This window comes from Miniopterus schreibersii, assembly GCF_964146895.1.
Source record: "Miniopterus schreibersii genome assembly, chromosome: 16".
NCBI classification, from domain to species: Eukaryota; Metazoa; Chordata; class Mammalia; order Chiroptera; family Miniopteridae; genus Miniopterus; species Miniopterus schreibersii.
In genome coordinates this window covers 12,947,292-12,970,499 of record NC_138116.1, presented here as the reverse complement: position 1 = coordinate 12,970,499, position 23,208 = coordinate 12,947,292, and the positions used below count along the sequence as shown (strand labels likewise).

General features: G+C 43.4%; 1 protein-coding gene across 1 annotated transcript in view; it reads right to left on the bottom strand.

Moving 5' to 3' along the window:
• Positions 1–454: 454 nt before the first annotated feature.
• Positions 455–23,208, bottom strand: part of AATF (apoptosis antagonizing transcription factor) — a 75,979-nt gene continuing 53,225 nt past the window's right edge. Inside the window, exons 11-12 of the mRNA XM_081115667.1 lie at positions 18,659–18,730; positions 455–795 (exon numbers count right to left, since the gene is read on the bottom strand). Of these exons, the coding sequence (XP_080971793.1) occupies positions 732–795; positions 18,659–18,730 (136 nt within the window). The 3' untranslated portion in view covers positions 455–731. The remainder of the gene's footprint in view (positions 796–18,658; positions 18,731–23,208) is intronic.

Sequence of the window (23,208 nt, the reverse complement as noted above, 5' to 3'; positions counted from 1 at the left end):
CCCTTATGGGGATTTAATTTCCAGCTTGTGACCTCTGGATGAAAAACAAGTGAATCATTTCCTCCTGCTAGATTTACACCAGAGCTGATCTCAATAAAGTGATTTAGGAATCGTGAGAAGGGAAAGGGCTCTGGGAGAACCTTTATGGGTGGGGAAAAAAAAACAAAAAACAAGTCAGAGATTTGTATTTAGCAACAAATCAGCAAATACCTCCAAGTGATAAAGTCTCCAGGGCATAACTTAGAGGTTTTGGGGCTTCCCTGCTCCTCAGAGCCACGATCAATCGCTAAACATTGTCCACCCAGAAAGCAGCATCCGCCCCAGGATTTCTTCTGGTAAGTTCTATGTTTGAAGAGGCCGCTTGGTTGGAAAGAAAGTGAAAACCCTCCTGACACACCATCACCCTGCTGGAGCTCTAAACCAGACTTAACCCCAGCTGCTCAAGAAACCACACTGGCAGTAACAAGGTTCTTTATTTGTGGTGGCTCAAGGACATGGGGGAGGGGCCCTTTGCACACGAAGCACTGGAGACAGAGGCACATGATTCCAGGCGTCCTGGGACTTGTTAGGCCTGTGTTGTGAGCAGCACGCCTTCCCAGGGATTTCCTGACTCGCTCAGCCCCACAGGCCAATAGGCTCCTCCACTTGGAGCTAGATGAGCAGCCAACACGGCCAAGGAGCCGCCTTGGAGACCCTGCCTCATGGCCTTGCAGAAGGAGAGACGGGTGCTGTCAATCCCGGTGGCCTTCGTCAGGAGGGTTGAGTTGGCCAAAAAGAGATCGATACAACTCTGTCCTAGAAGACAAGCAAAACAAATTGGTTAACACACTGGTTAACTTTTCAAGGTTAAAAAAAGAACTAGAGAGCTGGGAAACACCCCAGTCTGTCTGTTCAACGGAAAACACAGGCATGTAATTAAAAATGCATCCCACAGCTCTTACCAATACAGAGAGGGAGAAACCTAGAAGCAGCCAGTCGAGTAGTGAGATGTTTAAACGGTCCAGTGTGGCTGGATGCCCCGTCTCCTGGGAATGAGTTTTCTGTAAGTTTGCCCTTTACAGATAGGCTCTTCGAGTAGGAAAACAAGATTGAATATTTTAATAGGATGTATGAGACTGCCACACGATGAGGAGGGTTCGATAGACATGGGATGTAGGGGGACATGATTTAGTTTTCATACATTTTCTTGGACTTGGCAGTACTTGAAAAACAATGAAAACGACCCAGCAACAAGATTCCAATTACTGTCACATGTGTAGCGTTGTTGTAGCCGAGGTGCTTCCCACTCCCCGGCCCCCTTTCTCTGTTCTCAATCTAACAAATAATTCGATTGGCTAATTTATTCTTTCTAAAATTGGGGTTTGACGTTATGGAAACCACAGCATGCCAGGGTCTTGAGTCCTTGGAAATAAAGCAAATGATCACTTCTAACCTCTGTTTCAAATGCAACACACACACAACTACCTGGCCAAAGTCACATGTCAGGGCCTGAAAAGTCTCAAAAGGATGGGGTGGGGGAAGGGTCTCTCCTATCATCATAGAGACTAGGAACCACGAGGGTCCGAGCAGGTCAAATCCACTACGGAGGTGGGCTGTGGAGGACGCGGCCAACCCAGGCAGGCGATCACACTGCCCGTCTGCGTGAAGGTCAGCCACTAACGCTCAGGGAAGGAGGGTGGGTACACACGGCCAGCGAGAAAAGGGCCCCAGAAGAAAGCTGTGCCTGCTCTGTTTTATACTTTGAAGACCTAACCCCCCAATATAGCCTGTCGCTCTTGTTAAGAAAACAGGCTTTTAAAAGAGCTCTCATTACCTGAGAGTCATCATCAGCAAATCTGACTTTCAAAAAACAAACACACACAGCCTTCAAACGGTTCAGCAAGACTTTAACATACAAACTTATCAGTCTGCTTTTGAAGTCACCCCGCTATAGCTGTGGTAGGAATAGAGGTACTATAACTAAAAAATCCAGCAATAGGAATAGCATATTAAAACTCCTTAAAAATAAATAAAATCTTTAAAAAGAAACTGCAGAAGCCGAGACCACAGGGCAGACAGGGAAAGTTGGACCAGCAAACAGTGACCTTCCAATCGTGGCACAGAAATTCTGTGGCAAGAATTTGCCGGTACCCTCACCCTGAACCCTCACCCTGAACGTCAGACCAGCCCCAGGCCTCGGGACAAAGGAGGCAGGTTCAGGCTGAGCCCCATTGTCTCTTTTGTTCCTCTGCCACATGCGGGGCCTGCCCCCCCTCGGCAGCCCCTGACACCAGCCCCAGACCACCAGCCTACAGGGTGGAAGGCAGCTTCACACTAAACGCAAATGAGAGACAGGCTCCTCACTTCCAGTTGCTTCCAAATCCCCAGCTCCACCGCAGAAGCAACAGCAAGGCCCTGCCCAGGCTTCCCCGGTCCCGCGACGGCCGGCCTATCGCCAGTAAGCACAGGTCTCTCACCATGTCACACAAGAATGAAATGGCACGGTGGGGAGAGCCGCCATGACAAAAAGACAGCCTGAGTTTAAGGCTGCAGCGTCCGACGAGGGAAATGCAGGGGCACCTGCCACTCAGCCGCGGCAACCACGCTCTTCCACGGCCACCCCGCCGCCCAGCCCGCCGTCGCCGCCGCAGCAGAGAAGCGGGAGGCAGCAGGCACCGTCCGCGGGGGCTGGAGTGTCAGAGGCAGGGAGTGAAATGCTGAGACCCATGTTTTGTTAGAACATCGTTTCACACTCAGGTGGGCAAAGCTGACAAACAGATGCGGCTGTCGGAAAGCAACGGGAAGCGGAGTGGCTGGGCTCTCGGTCTTCCCACAGGGGAGAGCAGGAGAAGGGCTTTTCCAATCCACGGCTCCCCGAGAATCGCGGCTCCCCAGCCTCCTCGCCCACGGCCGCCAGCGGGGCCCTTTGTGTCCCGGACGCCCCCAGCTCCCGGCTCCTCCAGCCTCCGTTTCAGATCTCACGGCCTCTGAGCAGGGATATGCGGCAGGCCCTGACCGGCTCCTCTGCTCCACTCGCCCCTCCACGTCCCGCACCAGCCCCGGCTGCAGACAGCCGAGCAGGCCCGCCCGGGCCCAGGAGCACCGCCAGCACGAAGACCCCGGGCTGCCGCTCGGCTCCGGCCGCCGGCACCGCCCACCCCTGGCCCGCGGGCCCGGGCGGCTGGGAAACCCGCACCACCAACGGTGGGGCCTCAGGCTCTGGCCCTCCAGCTTCTCTGCGTGACAAAACCACACAGCCCCTCACACATTTTAAGTTTACATATAAATTTTTCAATAAATTTAATAATCACAAAGGATACGATCACCAGAATACCGTGAACACTAAAAACTCTCGCATTCCCTTCGTAACACAGCCAACTGAATGTGTGCCACACCGACCTGCCGCTCACCGCCACTCATCTAAACAGCACATAAACAAACTCTTCAACTTGGAGATTTTACAGCTTCTTTTCCTTTTTAAATGTGTATTTCCATTTGACTTTTCCCTAGAGATTTTGGTCTTGATATAATTGTTTTATGCTTGAAAGTCTTCTATTGATCACCCTACCATATTTCTTGGCCACGAAAATAAGCATGTAAATAGGAACACGTTTTGAAATTCAAAAAGTTGAAATAAAAATATTTCAATTTTTTGAAACCATAAGCTATAAGTAATTTAAAAACAATACTTCAGGATTGTGTTATCATTACAGTTATTATTAGGATATCATCATATACACAATAACAATATAGTAAAGTGTATTATAATTTTGGTAGAAACGTAATGTTCATAAATAAGCAAGACATTACTGGAAATGCATCTCTTGATGCCACAGACGAGGCTCCCTCTCTGTTCATTCATGTGTCCACGGATGAGGTTTATCTATTGCTGGAATGAAAGAGGGTTCAGCACGCCCCTGTCCCTGTTTGTGGCTTTGCAGACATAAGTACAGAGAGACCCTGTCACGTGAACAAGTAGGTGGAAATGGGCAAGTTTTGCTAGAGTAACGTCACTCAATTCTCTTCATTCTTTCTGAATAATATGCAAAAAAAAAAAAAATCACATAGTGATCTGCCACCAAAAATTAGTTTACTGTTCCACCAGCTGACAACTCTATCAACTCCTGCAGTTTTGTTAAAAATAAAGGCCTGGGAACCTTCAGCCCTGCAGGGACTTGCTACCCAGCCCTTAGGCACTGTGGTTCTCAATCCCTGCACTGATATTCTGAGCGTCCTTTTGTGTGGTGCCCTGGAGGCTTTCCTGCTGCACTGGGATGTCCCGGTCAGAGCAAGCAAGGTAGGGCTCAAGGTGGGTTTGGGTCAAGTGGGTGGAAGGCAGCTGGGACAGGCCCTAGCAGAGGGACACCGGCAGACAAATGTGTTTCAGGGACGGGAACACATCTGGGTACCTGGAAACTGTGTCTACTTTCCCTGGGGAAGTCTCTGCACATCCGAAGGACTGGAGGTAGGTGGAGGGCACACTGAGCTTTGCCCCAAACCCTGACAGTTGCTAGATCTGGTGCCACTGTGCAGGGAAAGGTAGAAGCATCTAAAAAGAAACAGGACTGGTCCACATACCCCTTGCCCCATCCCAAGGAAAACAAAACTTAAAAAATAAAGGTAGGACCAAGGCCTAGGCTGCCTTCTACTGCGAGGACATGTTCCCCTGTAGCATCTTCACTGACCAGGATTTAGCCAACCAGAGAAGCTCAACTAACAGCCAGTCCTTCAGGTTAACCTCGTCTCTGCCTGAGTCTCTGGGTAACTACAGTTTAATACCTGAGGTCCCCTTAGGGCTATGCATAATGAACTTGATTTTTTTTCTTTTTAAATACATAATTCCTGCTCTCTCCCACATTAAGAACCAAGATTTGACTCACTAAGCTGAAATGCCTTCCCCCCTTTACTACCCCTCCCCCTACACTCTTGGCCTCGATGGCCAGTGGGAATGTCCATTGTAGAAAATGTATTAATGTTGGTTTCCTGCAGAACAACCTGCAGGTAATTAACAGGAGTTGGACCTAAGGTAGAAGGTCGGTAGCGGGGGCTCTTCCTTGAATTAAAATTTAACTTACCCTTTATTGCAACCTACAAAAGCAAGTAATGAGCACTAACATTTTTATTTCTTTTAAACTGTCATTTAGGCTGTAGAGGGGATAATTACCTATCTCTAGTGTAGTGGGGTTTTATAACCCTTAGTGAGGTATTTTCTAATTTAATATTTTTACTATATTATCATAAAACCTGTTTCTGGGGGGGAAAAAAAGATCATGGATTAGCAGCCATTTTCCACAGACAGAATATGTGTGTGTATGTTACGATTCGGTTTATTATGTCACTCTTCTAAAGAGATTTAAAGTATGCACAGTCGAGCTGGCTGTGGAAGGTGACCACATCAGTGCAGGTGAGGGTTAAACAGCCCTAAATGAACAGTAGTGTACATGTAGGAAAATGCAGCCCCAGGTGTGTGCGCCCAACATGTTCCCTTCAGCTCCATGGTGCCCTCCTCACCCCCTGCAACACAGACTAGCATCTTCCACGCTGTTACTTGGGCAATCGGTATGGAGCACATTAAACCTGCAGATGATCTGTGTGGGACTTTGATTTGCTAGGTCAGTAGTTTGCAGCCTCTGGGGTACTGAAGGAGCTGGACTGGCTGCCCTCCAACAGCCAAGATATCTCCGAGCTATACCTATCTGTCCCTGTGGCCAAAAGCAGGCGGCCAGTGGAGAGAAATCAGCAATGCCACTGCTCCCTAAAGAAACCTGCACAGGCTCTGAGCAAGTGTTACCCGCAGGGTTCTGAACAGTCCTCCCAATGTGCCCAAGGAGATGATAGCGTGCTTTCCTGCTTAAATTATACACATAATGTGCCCTTGATTAACTTGAAACTGTTCATTTGTTACTTAAATTGCGGGGGGGGGGGGGGTTGGACACACACACACACGACAAGACAAATCCCAATATGCATACTGGCCCTCCCTCATTTCTGACCTTCCCCCATTCTGCACACCCAGGACCCTGAGCTGCACACAGAAGTGGTGTAGCACTTGTTTCTGCTTAACTTAATCCCTTAGACATACATTTAAGTATCGAAGGGTGATGAAACACACGAAGGGACCGTGAGACGAAGGGTTCCAATTCCAGCACTGCTCATGTCTAGAGCCCAGATCCCATCCGAATCCTTCTGAGACAGTGCAGACGCCGGAACACAAGCTCACACTGACCAGAGTGGTCACTGCTGACAGGTGTGCTTTTAAAATTTATTGGCGATGTTACTGACGTGTGCTTTTTTTTACATGTGTGTGTTTTGAAAACAGTTTACTTACTGGTGCTGTGGAAGCTTATAAATGTGCATTAGACGTGTATGGCCTCTGACCTCAGAGGATAACACAATAAATTCATAAACTATACTCAATTCCTATTGAACTTGAGATTTCAAAGAAATCTCTTACCTAGGACTTATTTCTTAACAGGATCAAGTTAAGAAAGTAGCAGTGACTCAGAGAACCCCGTCTATCACTAATTACCTAAATCCAGACACAAGGCAAAACCAATCAGACACCTGAACTCTCCGGATGCTCCAGAACAGCCACACCGCAGCTTCCCGAACCCGCCACCAGGTGGCAGCACACGACGCACTTGTGAGCAGCCCAGCGTGGCTGCTGCCAAACTGCGCCCATAAATTGCCTGGTGTGTCTGCTCTCATCCCCATCGTCCCCGGTGCTTGAAGGAGACTCTAGAAGGTCTGTTCCAATTCGCTCTTTTGGTCAGGTCAGAACTAGGTCCTTCAAACCTCTGCAAATGCTTTTAGCCCCACAGCTTTAAATTACAGATGGTGACATGTGGCCTCTGGCCTGTCTCCTAAAGATCAGACAGACTGAGATTTATAAATGTTCAAAGAAACAGGTTGAGGCCCCAAACAAAGGAACTGAGAGGCTGGGTAAAGGAAGGAGAGGGAAGAGGGTAGAGAGGTGAGGAGGGAAGGAGAGGAAAACCTGTAAGGTTTTCTCACCCACCTTCCCTCCTGATTCCCGTCAGTAACAAATTCACTCCACTTGAACAAAGGCAGAGAAATACTTGAAACTCCCGTCATCCCTACCAATCGCTTCAGGACTTTCAGGTTCTTTTAAAGAAAAATAATTTACCTTGGTGGATTTGTGGAAACACGGGGGGGGGGGGGAAGCACTCGTTAGACAAAGGGGACATCCCGCCTCTCCTGTACATTAATATTCCACATTCCTGGGATGATTTCCACTTTCACAGTTTGACTGTTTTATAACAGATCTGATGCGAGAGAAGACAAATGGCCTCACAAAGGAAAGACGACAAATCATCTCACCGCTTTTAGCAGGGTTTTCTCTTTACTTTTATTTATTTTTATTCTGTGGCTGAGCTGCAGAGCTCTCTGCCTTGCTGGAGATGTTTAATATTAACGTCAAGCCGCCACGATCCTGGCAATAGAGTTGGCCGGTGTTGTGTTTACGGTTTTGTGACTGCTGGCTTCAGGAAGATGAAGCTCCTTGTTCAAACAGCAGCCCCTCTAACAGCTCCTGTTAAAAGCCCGGGGATGCTTCACTGCTTGGACGTGAATCACTTCCTCCACCGCACGGAGGTGAGACTGACACTGGAGTTACATTTGTATCCCGATCAAGGCTCCTACCCAGTGACGCAGGGCCTGGGGCATCTCTCAGCTCCAGTGTAACTTTTACTTTTAGGGGTTCAAAACGCCCGGAAATGAGTGAAGGTATTTACAGTTAACCCCCAGGGGTCCAGCAAGGCCTTCTATTACTTCTGGCAATAAGTTGGAATTATTTAACTTAAAAACCCAGCACTGATCCAAACATAAAAGAAGTACCCAGCAAACCACACAAGGCAGTGACTGCAATGCCACATCACAGGCTCAGCCGGCTGGACCCTCGCAGCAAGCACTTCTAGATGCTGGCCAGCGACTGCCCACCCTCTCCTCCCTCGTGCAGTGGCCCTGGGTTCCCCTGGTTCTCCTCCTCCCCCTTTCTTTTTCTCTTCCACCTGGCCAGGAGCACAGACCTCCTCCTGGGTTCTCGGCTCACCCCTCCCTTCTCTCCCCTGGAGTCTCACCCAGGCTCTCAGCTCTAACAGCTACAAGGACAAAGGATGAAGCCCAGAGCCAGAGTCCCCACCTCCTCTCCCAGACACTGAATCCTACCCCCTGGCCCTGCAAGGCTAGTCTGTCACCTAAACTATCATTTCTGTTAATAAGGGAAGCAAATTCTGTTACTCATGTCTCACACTTAACTGTTTAATGGCAGGAAACTATAAACAAGAGTTACAGGTATCAACACCACATTTTCTGATTAAAATCCACCCAGAGGTAGGGCTCTTGTTTAGACAGTTTACTTACATTAATTGATAAAATGCAAATTGATGTCCTTCATCTTTGTGGTTTTTAACAGTACTCTGCAAAGAACTTTCTCCTCTCCTCTGTAAATTAGAGAGCAATTTGGGAGAAGGGAAGATCTGTCCCAGACACCTGCTAGCTAAACTTTCCTGGGGAGTACTGTCCAGGACTCAGCTACTCAGCCATCTCCCCCGCACCCCGCTCAGTTCACTAACTCGTCACTGAAGTCAGCAATTGGATGACCTCGGCTGGTTATGTGACTGGCTTTTAAAAGCCTGACTGCTCAGTGCAAAATGAGTCGTTTGCATTTCTGCCCCTGGAAGCTGGTGAGTATGTTCTGCTGCAGAGCTGTGCCCCCCCCAACCCCCCCGCAGGACCAAGAGGTGGGCGAGGGGCGGAATGCTGCCAAGCGCGTGTAGGAGAAAACGCGTATTGATTTCTTCTTTCTCATAAAGGAGCACAAAGCACTGGAGAACAATTGCCCGTCCTTGCAGCATTTCACATTCCACAGAGACAAAGGCCCGACCCCCACTAGCCTCTGCGAAGCTGAAAGGGGAGCCAGGGGACCAGCACTGGAGCAGGGCCTGGGTGTCAGCGGCCATGGTGCTGTCCAGCTCTGCTGCTGGGACTCCAAACACCCTGGGCCATAGACTCCTCCCCTGCCTCTGATCAAGTAATTTCCCTCTCGGGGCTGATGTTTCCTCATCTATATTGGAGAAGAAAGAGCCTTCAGCCTTATTTACCTTTAAGTGGAGGTGCCCAGAGGGTAAAAGAGTTAATGTTTATAAAGTGTTCTGCTCCCCAGAGGAGACAATGGGTAGAGCACAAGGTGTGGTTATGGCTCATTCAAGGCCTCATTTCCAGGGTAGTTACAATAGCTTCCCTTACAAATGCTGGCTTCCCAGCACCTCCAACTCAAAGTACAATGAAGCAATGCCCTTTATCTAAATATCCTTTTTTGGTTTGACACTTAATACCAACACTAAAAATAACAAAAGGTAACCAGGGACTATTATGCCTTGTTAATGCACAGAGAGAATCCATTCCAGAGCTGTTTTCTTCTGAAACCAAATACATCCTGAAAGCAGTCCAAAGAACCGACCTGAAGCTGTAACTGTTCATCACAGAGGCCTGTCAGTATTTGCCATGTTTCCATAGTAACCAACAGTTTGTAGGAGGACCACCAGGAACCAAACCCAGTAAAGATATCATAGCCAAGATGGGCAGGAGAACACCTATGATATAATACAAAGTTTATGGTGTACACGCTTAGAAGTGATGGAAATACAAGGGTAAATTCATGAAGATCTTTACCAGGGATCATACTACGTAAACGTGACCTCAAAAACTCTCTAGGGAAAAGGCTGGGAATGTGAAGTCCCAAATCTGGACTCCTCGTTTCCAGGGCTTTTCCTAGGTGGCCATGAGTGAGGAAGATGTGGACAGGCCCTCAAGCAGTGTGGCATTCTAGCGCTAAGACACAGCCCACAGTAATCGAGGTGGCCATGAGTGGTGAATGCCACACATAGTGCTGCGGGAGCAGGGGGAACTGCATCACAGGGGCAAGGTGATTTGCAGAAATGTCAGTGAAAGAAGCAAGAAACTGGTGTTCATCCATCTTATAGGACTATTTGCAAAAAAAAATCTTACCAGCAAATTGTAAATAGACTTATAAGCCGAAGACCTTTAAAGACATTTTGGACAGAAGACCTACAGTCAACTTTTCTTAGGTTTGTACGAAAATGGATATGCTTGTGATGCATGCGAAGGGATGTGATGTGATATATATACGTACACATGTGAAAACATAAATGTTATTTATTTAAATAACTATCTGTTCTGATTTATTTAAAACAGTCCTTCTCAGAAACAAAAAATTAAAAAGAGCATTTCATTCTCAAGAATCTAATGAGCAAGAAGGACTATTTGCACTTTATAAAGAAGGAAACAAAGGCACATGGAGGCTTCAGGGTCCACACAGCACGTGAGGGCCAGGGTGCACCATGTGCTCAAGAATCCCGAATCAGTTCTTTAGCTTAGGGAAGGCAACTGAGAAAAAGACCTTAAATAAATTGTTTTGCAAGTAATACCTATGCTACAAACTGCTATATAATAAGGCAAGATACAAACGAATCATAATACAGGTGTACCTCCTTTATTGCTCTTCGCAGATATTGCGTTTTTTACAAACTGAAGGCCAGACTATCCACCAGCAAAATGATTACAACTCACTTTACTGCGATACTTGCTTTATTGCGGTAATCTGGAACCAATCCCGCAGTATCTCTGGGGAATGTCTGTGCATTAATCCAGAGATGAGCATAAAACCGAGATGATACCAAATACAAGACTGCAGTAAACATCCATACTACTTTGACTTATAAGTTAAGCATTCTTAGCAAGAAAAAAACCTAATAGGTGATTTTGTGAACTGTACAAAATGCTGTTAGAGAGGAACAAATAAAACAGGGGTTCAAAGAAGAAAGAGCCCCCCAACTCGGGAGGTTCCTAAAAGTCTCCCTGGAAAGGCTGGTGTTGCCCAAGGACTTGAACACGCAACAGGAGAGACTGAGGTGGGGCAGGATGAGGGGGTGCTCCAGGTTAAGTGAGCAGAGCTAAGAGACACAGTGCGAGGAGTATGGAGCATGTTCTGGGACTGCACAAAGCGTACATACACTGCAATAGGTGACAAAGAGAGGAAGGTAGCAAGGAGATGTGGCCCTGCAGGCCTTGAGTGGCAGGTTCAAGAATACGGCTTTTATTCTACAGGCAACGAAGAGTAACTTGCTGTAAGTGATGTTTAGGAGGGTTTAATGTGGCCATGATGCACAGAGCTGGTTAGCTCAGGCTGTGGTCAGGAAGCTGTTAGTGCAACAGTCTATGCAGGAAGTAAAAAAAATCTGGACTCAAAAAGAGGCTGTAGAAATGGATAGTAGAGACCACTGAACAATACAGTATATTAAAATGAAGTTCCAAGCAGATTAAAAGTAAGAGAAGAAATCAGACAAAACTTAAGAGAAAACACAGGTGAATAACTGAGCTTGGGATGCAGGGGGATTGCCTAGCATTAAAGCGCTGAGAAATATCCAAAGGAAAAGGTTTTATATATTTGATTACATAAAGAATGAAAAGTTACATATGACCAATAAAAATCATTAACATCAACAGGCAAGCAAAATAGGGAGAATCTACAAATTTATTAAACGTGGCCTATGACCACAATATATAAAACTCATACAAACTGCAAAGGAAAACTAAATCTTAAAGAGAAAAACAGGTAGAAGATGAAATTAGAACTACAAGTGATTAATAAATATAGAGACTCTTCAAGTTTACTACTAAATGAGAAAATAAACATCAGATACCTAGTCCAGTGCTTAGCACCTTCTAGGTCCTCAGTAAGTTTATAAACTTGCAGAACAATTCTCCATATCAGCAAAGGTGTGATGACAGAGCCTAGGCTGGCGGAGGGGGAAGAAGGTGCACAGTAACTGTACAGCCTACCAAGAATCATTAGAAAGTTAAGTCTTTGACCCAGGATTTACCCTTCTAAGAACCTATATTAAAAACACAAGCAAAATTTAGAACATGGATTTCTATACAAACATGTTCATTGCAGCATTACTTAAAGAGAAATAAAAACAATCAGAAACAACCTAAATGTCCAATAATAAATATTCCATAATTGAGTATTATAGTTATTAAAATGTCTTCAAAAATAATTAATGGCATTAAAATACTGATGAAGTTAACTGAAAAAAGGGATTCAAACATATATATAAATGTCTTTATAAAATATATACACAAAATTATTCTGCAAGAAAACATAAATCTATTAATAATTCTCAATAGCAGATAACAGATGAATTTCTCTGTTTTTCGAGTATTTTCCAAATTTTCTTCCATAAGCACATATTGTGTTTATTGTAGGGGGACCTAGAAGGTGTTTCTAAGGAAAGTAGGTAACAGCACAGCTGAGGTAGAACTATAAGAGCAAACTAACTGAATATATCAGGTCAGATGTGAAAGCTAATTTCAGGGTTTAGGGTCTTTGTAATCAGAAGAATGGTATGACTGTAAGAGCAGGTGTGGAAATGCAGTGATTCACACTAAAATGTGAATGACTTCATAGGCAAAAACCTTCCTATATAGAAAGCATCTCTATCAGAAAAGGAAAAATAATTTTAACCCAAACAAGTTCTTTGGTTTTTTTTCTTAAACAAGTTTTTAGTTGAGAGGCAGGCTCTGTGTATGTGCGCTGGGGGTGGGAAGCAGCAGCGGCCCCTTGGCACTTCATTTCCAAATACTTCTAAAAGCTCGCTGATTTTCTGGACACAGTGGTAGTGGCTCAGGGCCACACTCCTAGGTGCATATATGATATCAGCTCCACTACTTACTCGCTGTTTAACTTGGGCAAGTTACTTATTTGTTCTATGCCTCATTATTATCATAAAATGCGATGTCAAACACTTTAGTGGTTTCTTATAAGGACTGAATGAAGCTGTATGTGAAGGGCTTAGTGCGGTGCCTGGCATGTAGTAAATGCTCAGTAAGTGGAATATGATATTATTTCTATGTCATTTCATTGCCAATTGAAAATAGGGCGGCAGACTTTGGGTGGATAAATCAGAGTGAAGGATGGAGCATGTAAGAACAGAGATGGCCTACACACCTTAGCAACCCAACGCTAGCTCAGCGGCCACTGTGGAAGTTTACTAAGCTGTATGAATGCCAGGTCGAAACGCAGAGGACATTCGGCCACTGCCCACCCGCCAGCAGGTTACTTAGCTGTGCTTAATACAATATCTATGAGATAGTCTATTTCCAAAGTCGATAATAATAAAATACAAAAACTTAAAAACAGTAAGCCCTTAGGAGAAACATCTTCACTCACTTTAGAGAACAGAAATATCCCTGTGGGGGAATAAAAGGGGTTCATAACCCTCTGAAGAAGTGATGAGCATGTGACTGCAGGAACGAGAGCAACAGGCAAGCAGCTCCGTTTTGAGGAAAGACTGATCTGTTCAGCATTAACAATCTTTCTAGAAGATGTGCTTTTATCACTACATCCTGCTTGGAACCAAGGCTTCAATTTGAGAATGCAAATTTTCCAGAACTGTGTAAGGCTGAACAAGCAGCAATCAGGAAAAACAGGAAACAATGGCGGCGCTTGCTTTTCAACCCAGTTTTAGGACTCTGGCCCAAGCCTTGGGTTTGAGCTTGAGGATGTTTCCTTTGTCCTTCCTGACGTTACGGAGGGGGAAGGCCCCGCGCCTCCTATCTCTGTGCTGGACGCCATCTTTAATGATGATATATGGGGGTCCCTTCCCCTCAGCACTGCTGGGGGCTCAAACATGTGACGCCGCCCGCCTGGGCATCCACAGGCGAATTATAAACTGTGTCAATCCGAGTTAATGCAAAGCTGTAATCCTCTTTAACAACAGATCAAATCGCTGCCATGAGTTATGTTCATTCTGTAATCTGATAAGGAAGAGAGGGAACCTCTAATAAAAGAGTAATGGGAGCCTTTAATGACACTGGTGGGAGGCAGCACCAGAGAAAATGTTGCTCTCGCTCACACCGATTAGATCAATGCTGCATATTCGCCCGGACTTGTTTCACCTGTCAGAACAACCTGTGTCTTTTTAGGAGATAAGAAGCTTCAGAGAAAACATCTGTATATCTTAACCATTCTTGCTTGCAAGTTTTTAACCAACGAAAAGTGCTCTGTGGAGGGTATTTCTGGGATAATTAGCTGATATGCTCTCAAGCCCTGAGCAAACCACCCCAGAATTATGAATTTCAGCATAATTCAGCATCTATTTCTATTAAGTACAGGGGTAAAGTCGGCAAGGGGGAATCACAAGTGCTCTGAGTAACCTTTGGGTTACCAAGCAGGGGGAAAAGAACATCTTGTCCCACATTTGGGATACACACCCACACACAAAAGTGGTAAGCTGAAGATAAACCGCCTGTACAAATTCTATGATTCCGAGGCTCCTCAGGACAGCGTGGCAGTGATACTGCCAAAGCCCTCTACAAGGCTGGATCACATGTGTGCTTTTCCCCCCTAAAACTCCAGATGTAAAACAATCATGTATTCGGTGCTTAGTGGTTATCATTAAAGGATCCTCTCTGGGTTCTTTTTTTAAATGCCAGTAGCTTATGAGAAGAGTGGGAGAAATGTTTTTTATTTGGGGGAAGAATATGGGGATGGGGGGCAAAATGGAAATTCCTGCTGTTCCTATTGAGAATTTCTTTAAGGAACGGAGTACCTATAAAATGTTAATATTGCTATCATTTTTGTAATAAGAAAGAAAAGCTTCTTAGGACAACACAATAACCTACTTTAAGGGACAGTACCAGAATAAGGACCCTCCTGAAGCAGCAGTTGTGCAAGGCAAACACTTATTTTCTTTGGTGCACATCAAGCTGACTATTGCCACTTAGGCCTGTCCCACGCTGACAGCACAGCCTCATGTGCAAACAGAGCAAGCCATTCACGGGTTCCCTTCCTCAAATCTGAGGCCGTGGCCAGTTCTAAGGAACACAGCATGACCTGTCCCTGAGGTCTTACTCAGAATGTGCTTCTCCTCCTTGTCACACCAGCATTTTACTGTCTGATCTCCATCAATACAACAAATGAGGAAGAATTAACTTCTTTACAAGTCTGCCTCAGAGAGGCTTTCAAAAGCAGACCAAAAACGGGTTTTTTTCCACAACCTCCAAATTCTTCGTTAGCACTATAATAAGAGATCATCTGAGTTGGTACTTCACATTCCCTCTGGTCTCACAGCACTCCAGGGGGTTCACACCGTGTAAAGTGGGCTGCTTCTGGAATGTCCTTGATGAGCTGCGGGTCCTTCAACAGCCACAGAAGTGAACAGCACTCCTGCACGTGACACCTCGAACTGTTCTTGGTGGAAACAGTGTGCTTAGAGGAATTCTCTACCAAGGAGTCGGCCAGCCTCTCCGCCTCCTCAGCCCGCTGGTAACTGTTTTTACAATCACGTGATATTTTGGCCTCTTGGCAAAACGACACTGAAGGACAAGCAGTGGCTGCCCTGGGAGCTGAGCAGTCCGGTGCCGAGGGCACCCAACGGTTTAGCAGAGCCAGTGGGCGTTTCTAGGTTCATGGTAATACTCTCCCTTACATGCAAACACACAGCATGTGGGCAACATGGGTTTTCTCTTTTCTCTCAATACCGGGAATGTGCATCAGCCTGCAATAGAAACCAACTACCTACCTCATAATGGAGTAAAGATCTACTGGCCCAGCATGTACAAAGTGCCAGAGGTTATATGACTTTCACTAAGGAGACCTGAAGGCAGGTGGAGGCATTTAAAGCAGTATCCACAGTTTATCTAGAAGTAAAAGCCCCTAAAGGGAAATTTGGTAACACAAGGGTGCAAACTGAGCTACTTTGCATTTAAATGGTGTTTTTTAAAAAATAGACTGCTTGAAGAGAAAAATTCGTAGCACAAGAAAAGAGTATGTATCAGCAGAAAATAACTAAACAGATAACACTACACAGAGCACGTGACCACACCACGGGAGGAAGTGAGAGCACCACCACCTTCCTCAAGATCCTTTTAAAGGCAGTACTTCTTTCTCCACTGAGGATATTTGAATTCTCTGCATGAAAGGGTAAAGGTCTCTGCTTCCTCCTTAAAGGGCTAACCTGGCTGGAGAGCCATCCTGATAATTAGCCATCAGTCCACAGGGACAGCCCTTTTCCCACTGAAAGCCACAAGGACTGTTACCCAACAAACACACTCCCAATCCTTCCTCCTTTGTCCGCTCTACCTGAAGTGGCGATGTAACATAGTTGTGGCCAATAAGATATAAGAAGTTTGTTTGAGGGAATTCTGAGAATTTCCTGACTTTTCTGAAGTAAAGAAAACAGGTATGGCTGACACCACCACTCCTCTCCCCTTCTCCCTGCCTCAAACGCATGTCTGGTGGCTGAAGCTGCAGCAGCCACCATGGGACCCCGGGGGAAAGACCAGGAGATTCGGCCCTAAGGTCACTACAATGGGAAAACCATTGCCGATAACTGCCCCCATCCCTATAATTATTCTGTCAGAAAAACAAATCCCATTTGCTTATGCCTTTGTATGTCTCTTACAGACCAAGCCCAACATAATCCTCAATAACACAGTCATTTTCAAATAATCTTTAGAAGATTTTTAAAATTGATTTTTAGAGAGGGACGGAGAGAGAGAAAAACATCGGTGAGAGCGGGGATTGAGCCCACAACCCAGACATGTGCCCTGACCAGGAATCAAACCGGGCTTTTATTGGGCTTCATCCCCCAGATGCATGGGACAAAGCCCAACCAACTAAGCCACACCAGCCAGGGCTTAAATAATCTTTATGTCTAGGATACAGCAGAGCTTCAAACATTATGAGCGAATAAATAAGATTCTGGAAAACTAAGTGGCCCTGGGGTATTTTTAGGTGATTAAAGAAAAATCCCAACTAAGAATGACAAAAAGTTGATTTCTAAGTGATCTAGTAGTACTGTATTCAAAAGATGCCACCAAAGTTTAAACCAGGTTTCACTTTATGCCTGGGATAATAATGTTACCTAAATGGGTTGGGTTTAGGTTTAAGCATGTAGTTTTCTTTTCTTGGTGATAAAATTTTTTCATGTCTACTAAGGATGCACTATTTTACTCTTTTAAAAAACAAACCAATCTAGAAATGAATGAAAAAACAAACAAAACAAAAACAGCCTATACATACGCATTCACTTGCAAAGCACAAAAGAAAATATGAGGTCACAAAATTCTGAGTATAAACATATTCAGAACTATCCATAAGCTGTTTTATACTCAAAGCACTGAACAAAGCAAACAAAAAATTAACAATCATTGCCCTCACCTAAACCTGCAGATCTACTGATTTATAGGAAAGGGAGAGGGGAGAATCTGACAGGATTTAGTAGCAAACTAAATACATGCAAATAAAAAGGTTAAATGCAGTTTGAGGTTTAAAGCTGGCAAAACCCACATGTGCCACATTATAACCAATCAGTTCACTTGGTAAAGATTTATGTTTAAAAATATCTACCACAGCATTATTTGCAACAATCATAATTAAAAACAATTTAAATGTCCAATAATTAGTGAATGGCTAAATAAGTAATATTTAAAAGTTTACACAATCATTACAAATTTTTGAATAATTTTAATGGCGTAATGCTCACAGTATACAAAATATTTAAAGAAAAATTCATAATAGTGGAATATAATTTTAATTATAGAAAAAGCAAACTCAAAGACTAAGAGAAAATATTTTGCCATGTTAAAAGTGGTTATCTTTTATGTATGTATACACACACTTCCTAGTTCTGAATGTTGAAAGAGCCTAGAAACAATGACACCCAGTGAAAAGGAGCACACCTAGCACCCAGATTTTGGTTTCTAAATACCACAATCAACTGAAAGGAATCAGGGTTCCTTGGAGAGAGACTGATTCCAGAGCTGGAACAGGAAAAGTATAAGATGAGCCTAGAACAGCTTTCTGTTTGTGCCAGAACATCAGAAAGAACTCAAAGAATAATTGGGGACATCTCAAAAGGACACAAGCCAACTTGAATAGGTGTCCATCAATGTGGGACAAGTTAAAATCAAAATAAATAATATGAACAGATTATAATTCACTGAATAAAATAGGAAAGCATGAGTCCATAGAAATGAATGGTAAGTAAATAATCTTACAAAAATATTACATTATAGTAGACTGCGAACTAATAAATACAGAAGGAATTATTTTTTAAATGGCTATCTCTAAATTATAATATTGAGTATACATTTCGATTTTGTTTCAGCTTTCTAAAATGAGCATGTGCTTCTTTTATAAAAATACTTTAAAAAAAATTCTCGACAGTAGCCTGAACACAGCATAATGCACATCTCTACAGCAATCTCTACAGCCATTTTTAAAAGGACAGCATATGCACAAACCCCCAAACATAAATCAAGTGCATGTGCTGTCCTGACCTGTCTGAACTAGACAAGAGCTCAGATGAGCTGGGCAGGTGGCTAAAGTTAAAAAAACAAAACAGCAAAATCAAACAAAAACCCACCAGAGGCAGCATTGAGATGTATGGAAATTTTGTTTTGGTTTTACAGTAATTATGGGAGTGAAGAGATGTGACAAGGACCCTTGCTATGATGCCAATGACAAATGGTTAACTGATAAGAAGAAATGGAGAGGGTGACGGGCTGTAGAACAGGTCAATATCAGGCTGTCATGAAGCCATTTGAGACACATAATTAATCTATTACTCACCTGGCGTCATCATTCATTGTAGTATGGTCAATAGGTGCCATGAAGCTTAGTAGCTTGCTAAGGACATGAAACCTAAATAAAGCAGGAAATAGGCAGCAACATTAGTAACTATTAAACTAGAAAAAGAAACACATTCTATGAGCTAACAAACTGGGAAAAGCACAGGAACATTTGGCTCCAGAGCTGAAGAGGGAACAATGACAGGTGTGTAATGCTCACAACTATAGAACTCTTTTCCCTTCATGCCACAGGAAGAAAGTCTAGTAACAGCGTATTATAAATGACAGTTCAACACGAATCCATTTATATCACAGCCCCCCAAAACATAGATACACTGTGCCCTTGAGGAATATACTAACCCTTAAACATCTCCAGACAAAAGACAATGAGGACTTGACTACCCCATTTCTCACCTCTATATATATCTTAATCATTTTAATGTCATTAAAGCTTACCCAGTGGCAGGAGCACAGGCAGTGAGCGGTATAATACCTGAATGAATCCTCACCACCAATATCACTCAATAGCACTGGTTCCCTGAGTAAGAAAAGGCCTGTAGAACTCCACATCATTTCTACTCACTAGTTCCACTGGGTCTTTCATTCCCCCCATCTTTAAATGAACAAGCACAGCTGAATAAAACATAAGTCTGATTTCCAGAGCTTCAGTCACAATATTTTTTATATATTGGGTCAAATGAAATATATTAAAATTACATTCACCTGTTTCTTTTTAGTTTTCCAGTGTAACTATTAGAGCATTTCAACTACATATGTAACACATACTTTTACTGGATGGCACTGCTCCGTGGAATACCCTTACGCTATAATGCAGTATGCTCAGTAACTGTTCACTGCGTGATGAAAGACAGGCTTGAAGAAGTAATCAGATTAAAGACATTCAGTAATGTGTACTTAACACAATGCATTTCATCTAATCTCAGTAATGCTGAGGATGAAAGCATGTTTTAGTATTAAAACACCTCTTACCAACCATACTAAGAAAAGTATAAATGTAATTTTGTTGCAGAAGAAGAGACAAACACAGTAAGACATGTCATTACTAAAGACCTGAAAGTTCAGTCATTTACATTATGGGTTCTGATTAAATCACAGTGAAATCTACTTATATATACTGCTGTGTAAAATACTGATAATAATGATAATTATTTCTAAACACAAAAATATTCTTTCTTTTTTTTAATCCTCACCCAAGGACATGCTTAGAGAGAGGAAGGAAGATATATACATGCTTAGAGAGAGGAAGGGATATATATATAGGAGGGGAGAGTGAAACATCAATCAGTTACAGTCCGCTCTCCAACTGGAGATCAAACCTGCAACCCATGTATATGCCCTGACTGGGAATCTTGGTGCACAGGATGGTGTTCAACCAACTGAGCCACTCCAGTGGGGCCAAAATATTATTTCTTCTAAATTATTTTCTAGTATCCAACTAGCAAGGTGCCAGGCCTAGTCTGACCAGGCTGATGCCACTAACCTATCATTTCAACTAATATTGCCACAAGATAATGTTCATTTTTGCCATAACATTCTGGAAAATCTTATCTTTCCAACCCTATCATAAACAAAGAACAAAACTTGCTCAATGGTAGACCCTAGTATCAGTGATGATAGCTAGTATACTCTACCAGCTCTTGTTGAGGTCTACTTTAAAGAAGTGTTCACAATATTCTCATCTAGCCCGGGCCACTTGGTTTAATCCTTCAGGACAGAATGCTAATGTAGCCCAGCTGTCATTTTGGCGCCTACAGAGGCCAACTGGTCCTGCCAGAGAACTCAACAGCCAGAGGTGAGATGCATGGGCCCTGGAATCAGAGCAATTAGCTCAAATCCCTGTTTGCTACTAACCAGCTCTGTAATGCTGGGTGAGTTATTTTCTTTAACCACTTTACATGAATCAGCTAATTTAATCAGCATAACAGCCTATGAGATGTGACTTTTTACTTCATTCCTCACAGATGAGGAAATTACAGTACAGAGGTATAAGGTAATGTGTTTCAAGGTCTCAAGGCTAGTCAGTAGGTCGAACCTAGACAGTTTAGCACCACAGCTGTGCTTTTTCTATCTCTGCAGGGCCCAACAGGGAGTTTTATAAATGTTAGTTATCACTACTGCTATTAGTAAAGACCGTCCTCGGATTCTGACCACACCCCTCACATGTATGGTCAAGGAGACCCAGGTGAACATGGATGACAAACTGAAAAACAAAACACATGACCATTTTCATTACTTTTCTTTCTACTTTTTATTTTGCAATAATTTTAGACTTACAGAAAAGCTGCAAACATAGTCCAGAGATTCATGTTTAACCTCACCCAGCTTCCTCTAATGCTACCTAACATAGCGTAATTGTGAAAATCAGGAAATTAACACTGCTGTAATACTATTAACTAAACTACAGACCTTACTCAGATTTCCCCCGTTCTTACCCGACAGCCTTTCTCTTTTCCAGGATCCAATCTAGGACCCCACGTTGCACTTGGTTGTGCATCTCTCCTTAGCCTCCTCCTCTGTGACAGTTCCTCAATCTTCCTTGTTTTTTCATTACCTTGACACTTGCGATAAGTACTGATGAGTTATTTAGGAGAATGTCTCACAATTTGGATTTGTATGATGTTTTATGACGGGTTTCTCAAGGTTGTGTCAAATTCAGCACGTTAAAAAACTGAATCTACTCTCTCCCTCAAAGACAAAAAACTGATTTCCTTATTGCAGCCTCCCTCTGAAACTCTTGAGAGTCAACTCTAACCTTCTCACTTTCCTTTACCTCCTTACATCTTTCTAAAATGCAGCTGAAATGTGATAATAACACCCCTCTGCCTAAAGTCTTAAATGACCACTACAGTCTATAGAACCAAGTCCAAGACTGTTGGACTGGCTGTGATCCAGCACTCACTACTCCTACAGCCTCTCCTGCTCCACATTGACTTCAAGTCTTTGCCAAAACAAATGAACTGCAGTTCCCCAGATGGTCATGTATACTCTCAAGACACAGTTTTGCAAATGGTACTCTTCTTGGCCTTTCACTGGGTTAACTGTTCCTAGACAGCTCAGTGTGAAGTATGGATGCTACACCTTATGGAAAGTCTTCCTGAGCAGTACGTGATCCCCCAGAGTGAGTCAGGTAACCCCTATAACCAGGATGATCTCTACCAAAGCACCTCCCACACAGCATCACTTACTGATTATTGTCTGCCATCGTCTGCAGAGTACATGCCCCTCGAGGGCAGAATGGGTCTTACCCAGCTCCAAATATGACTTCTAGAAGGAACCCTTCTAATATTTTAATAAACCACTTCTTACATTTTAATGTTTATCCCTGTTTAGTAGAATATCTATCTCCTGCTTGCCTGTTGCCAGAGTAAGATGTCAAATGCCTCTGGATTTATAATCTCAATTAATATAAAAATATTAAAAAACAGAGAAATATAGAATTGCAGTGACACATACCTCTGATGAACAGTTTAATGAGGTTTAATAAATAAATACAAGAAAAGCAGTTACTATTAAAACAAAATCCTTTTTTTAAAATTTTTAACCTTATCAAAAACAACTCTGATAAATGTATTCTGATTTGGGAAACAACAGACCTGTAGTTCTCCTGAATTATTTGCTATGCTTACTTCTCCAACACTCATCCAGATATCTTAATCTGTGTTACGTTTAGACTTACTGCCATTTCTCATTACCTGATGAGCATGTTCCTTTTATCATCAGAGTCATCCAAAAACGCTGGCTGGCTGACTAATGTCTATAAGGTACTATAGCCAATAATAAGGCTGGACTCATCTTAAAGGATAAAGTGGCATAACCCTTGCTCTATATACCAGACATCTGCACATTATTTTATTCCTCAAACCAAATCTTAAAAGTAGGGATTAGTATTTCCACTCAATAAATGAGAAAGGCGAGGCCCAGAGAATAGAGAACAGAGCCAGAATTTGAACCCAAGTCTTCTGATTTGAAATCCTGGGCTCCTCACTGTAGAGACCATGCATTGCCTCATACAGCTATAATTTTTAAAGCACACTATTGGAGAAAAATCTGATCTCAAAATTAAAGAATAAGCTTGGTCAATTATAAAGTACTATTAGTAACTTTCTTTTTAAAGTCCGTACAGGGGTGGCGGGTGTAGGAGACAGGTACGAAAGAGGCATGCATGTAAGCAAGCAAGTACACAAACACTAGAGCAGGAGACAGACCCAATCTTGGAATAGTAATAGCAATAATAATGATGGTAATAATGGCAACACATACTTATATAGTGCTTACTATGTACCTGGCACTGTTCTAAGAACAACACATATACTTACTCTCTTACTCCTCACGGCAACCCTACAAGCCCATACTATTATCACACCCATTTTACAGACAAGACACTAGGACAGGGAGTCTAAGGGTCTTGCCCAAAGTAACTACTAGTCAATGTCAAAGCTGGGATCCAAACCCTGGCAGTCTGACTCTCGAGTACATGCTCTTAATAACTACACTAAAAACGACACTGTGAGAAGTATGAAGATTTGGACA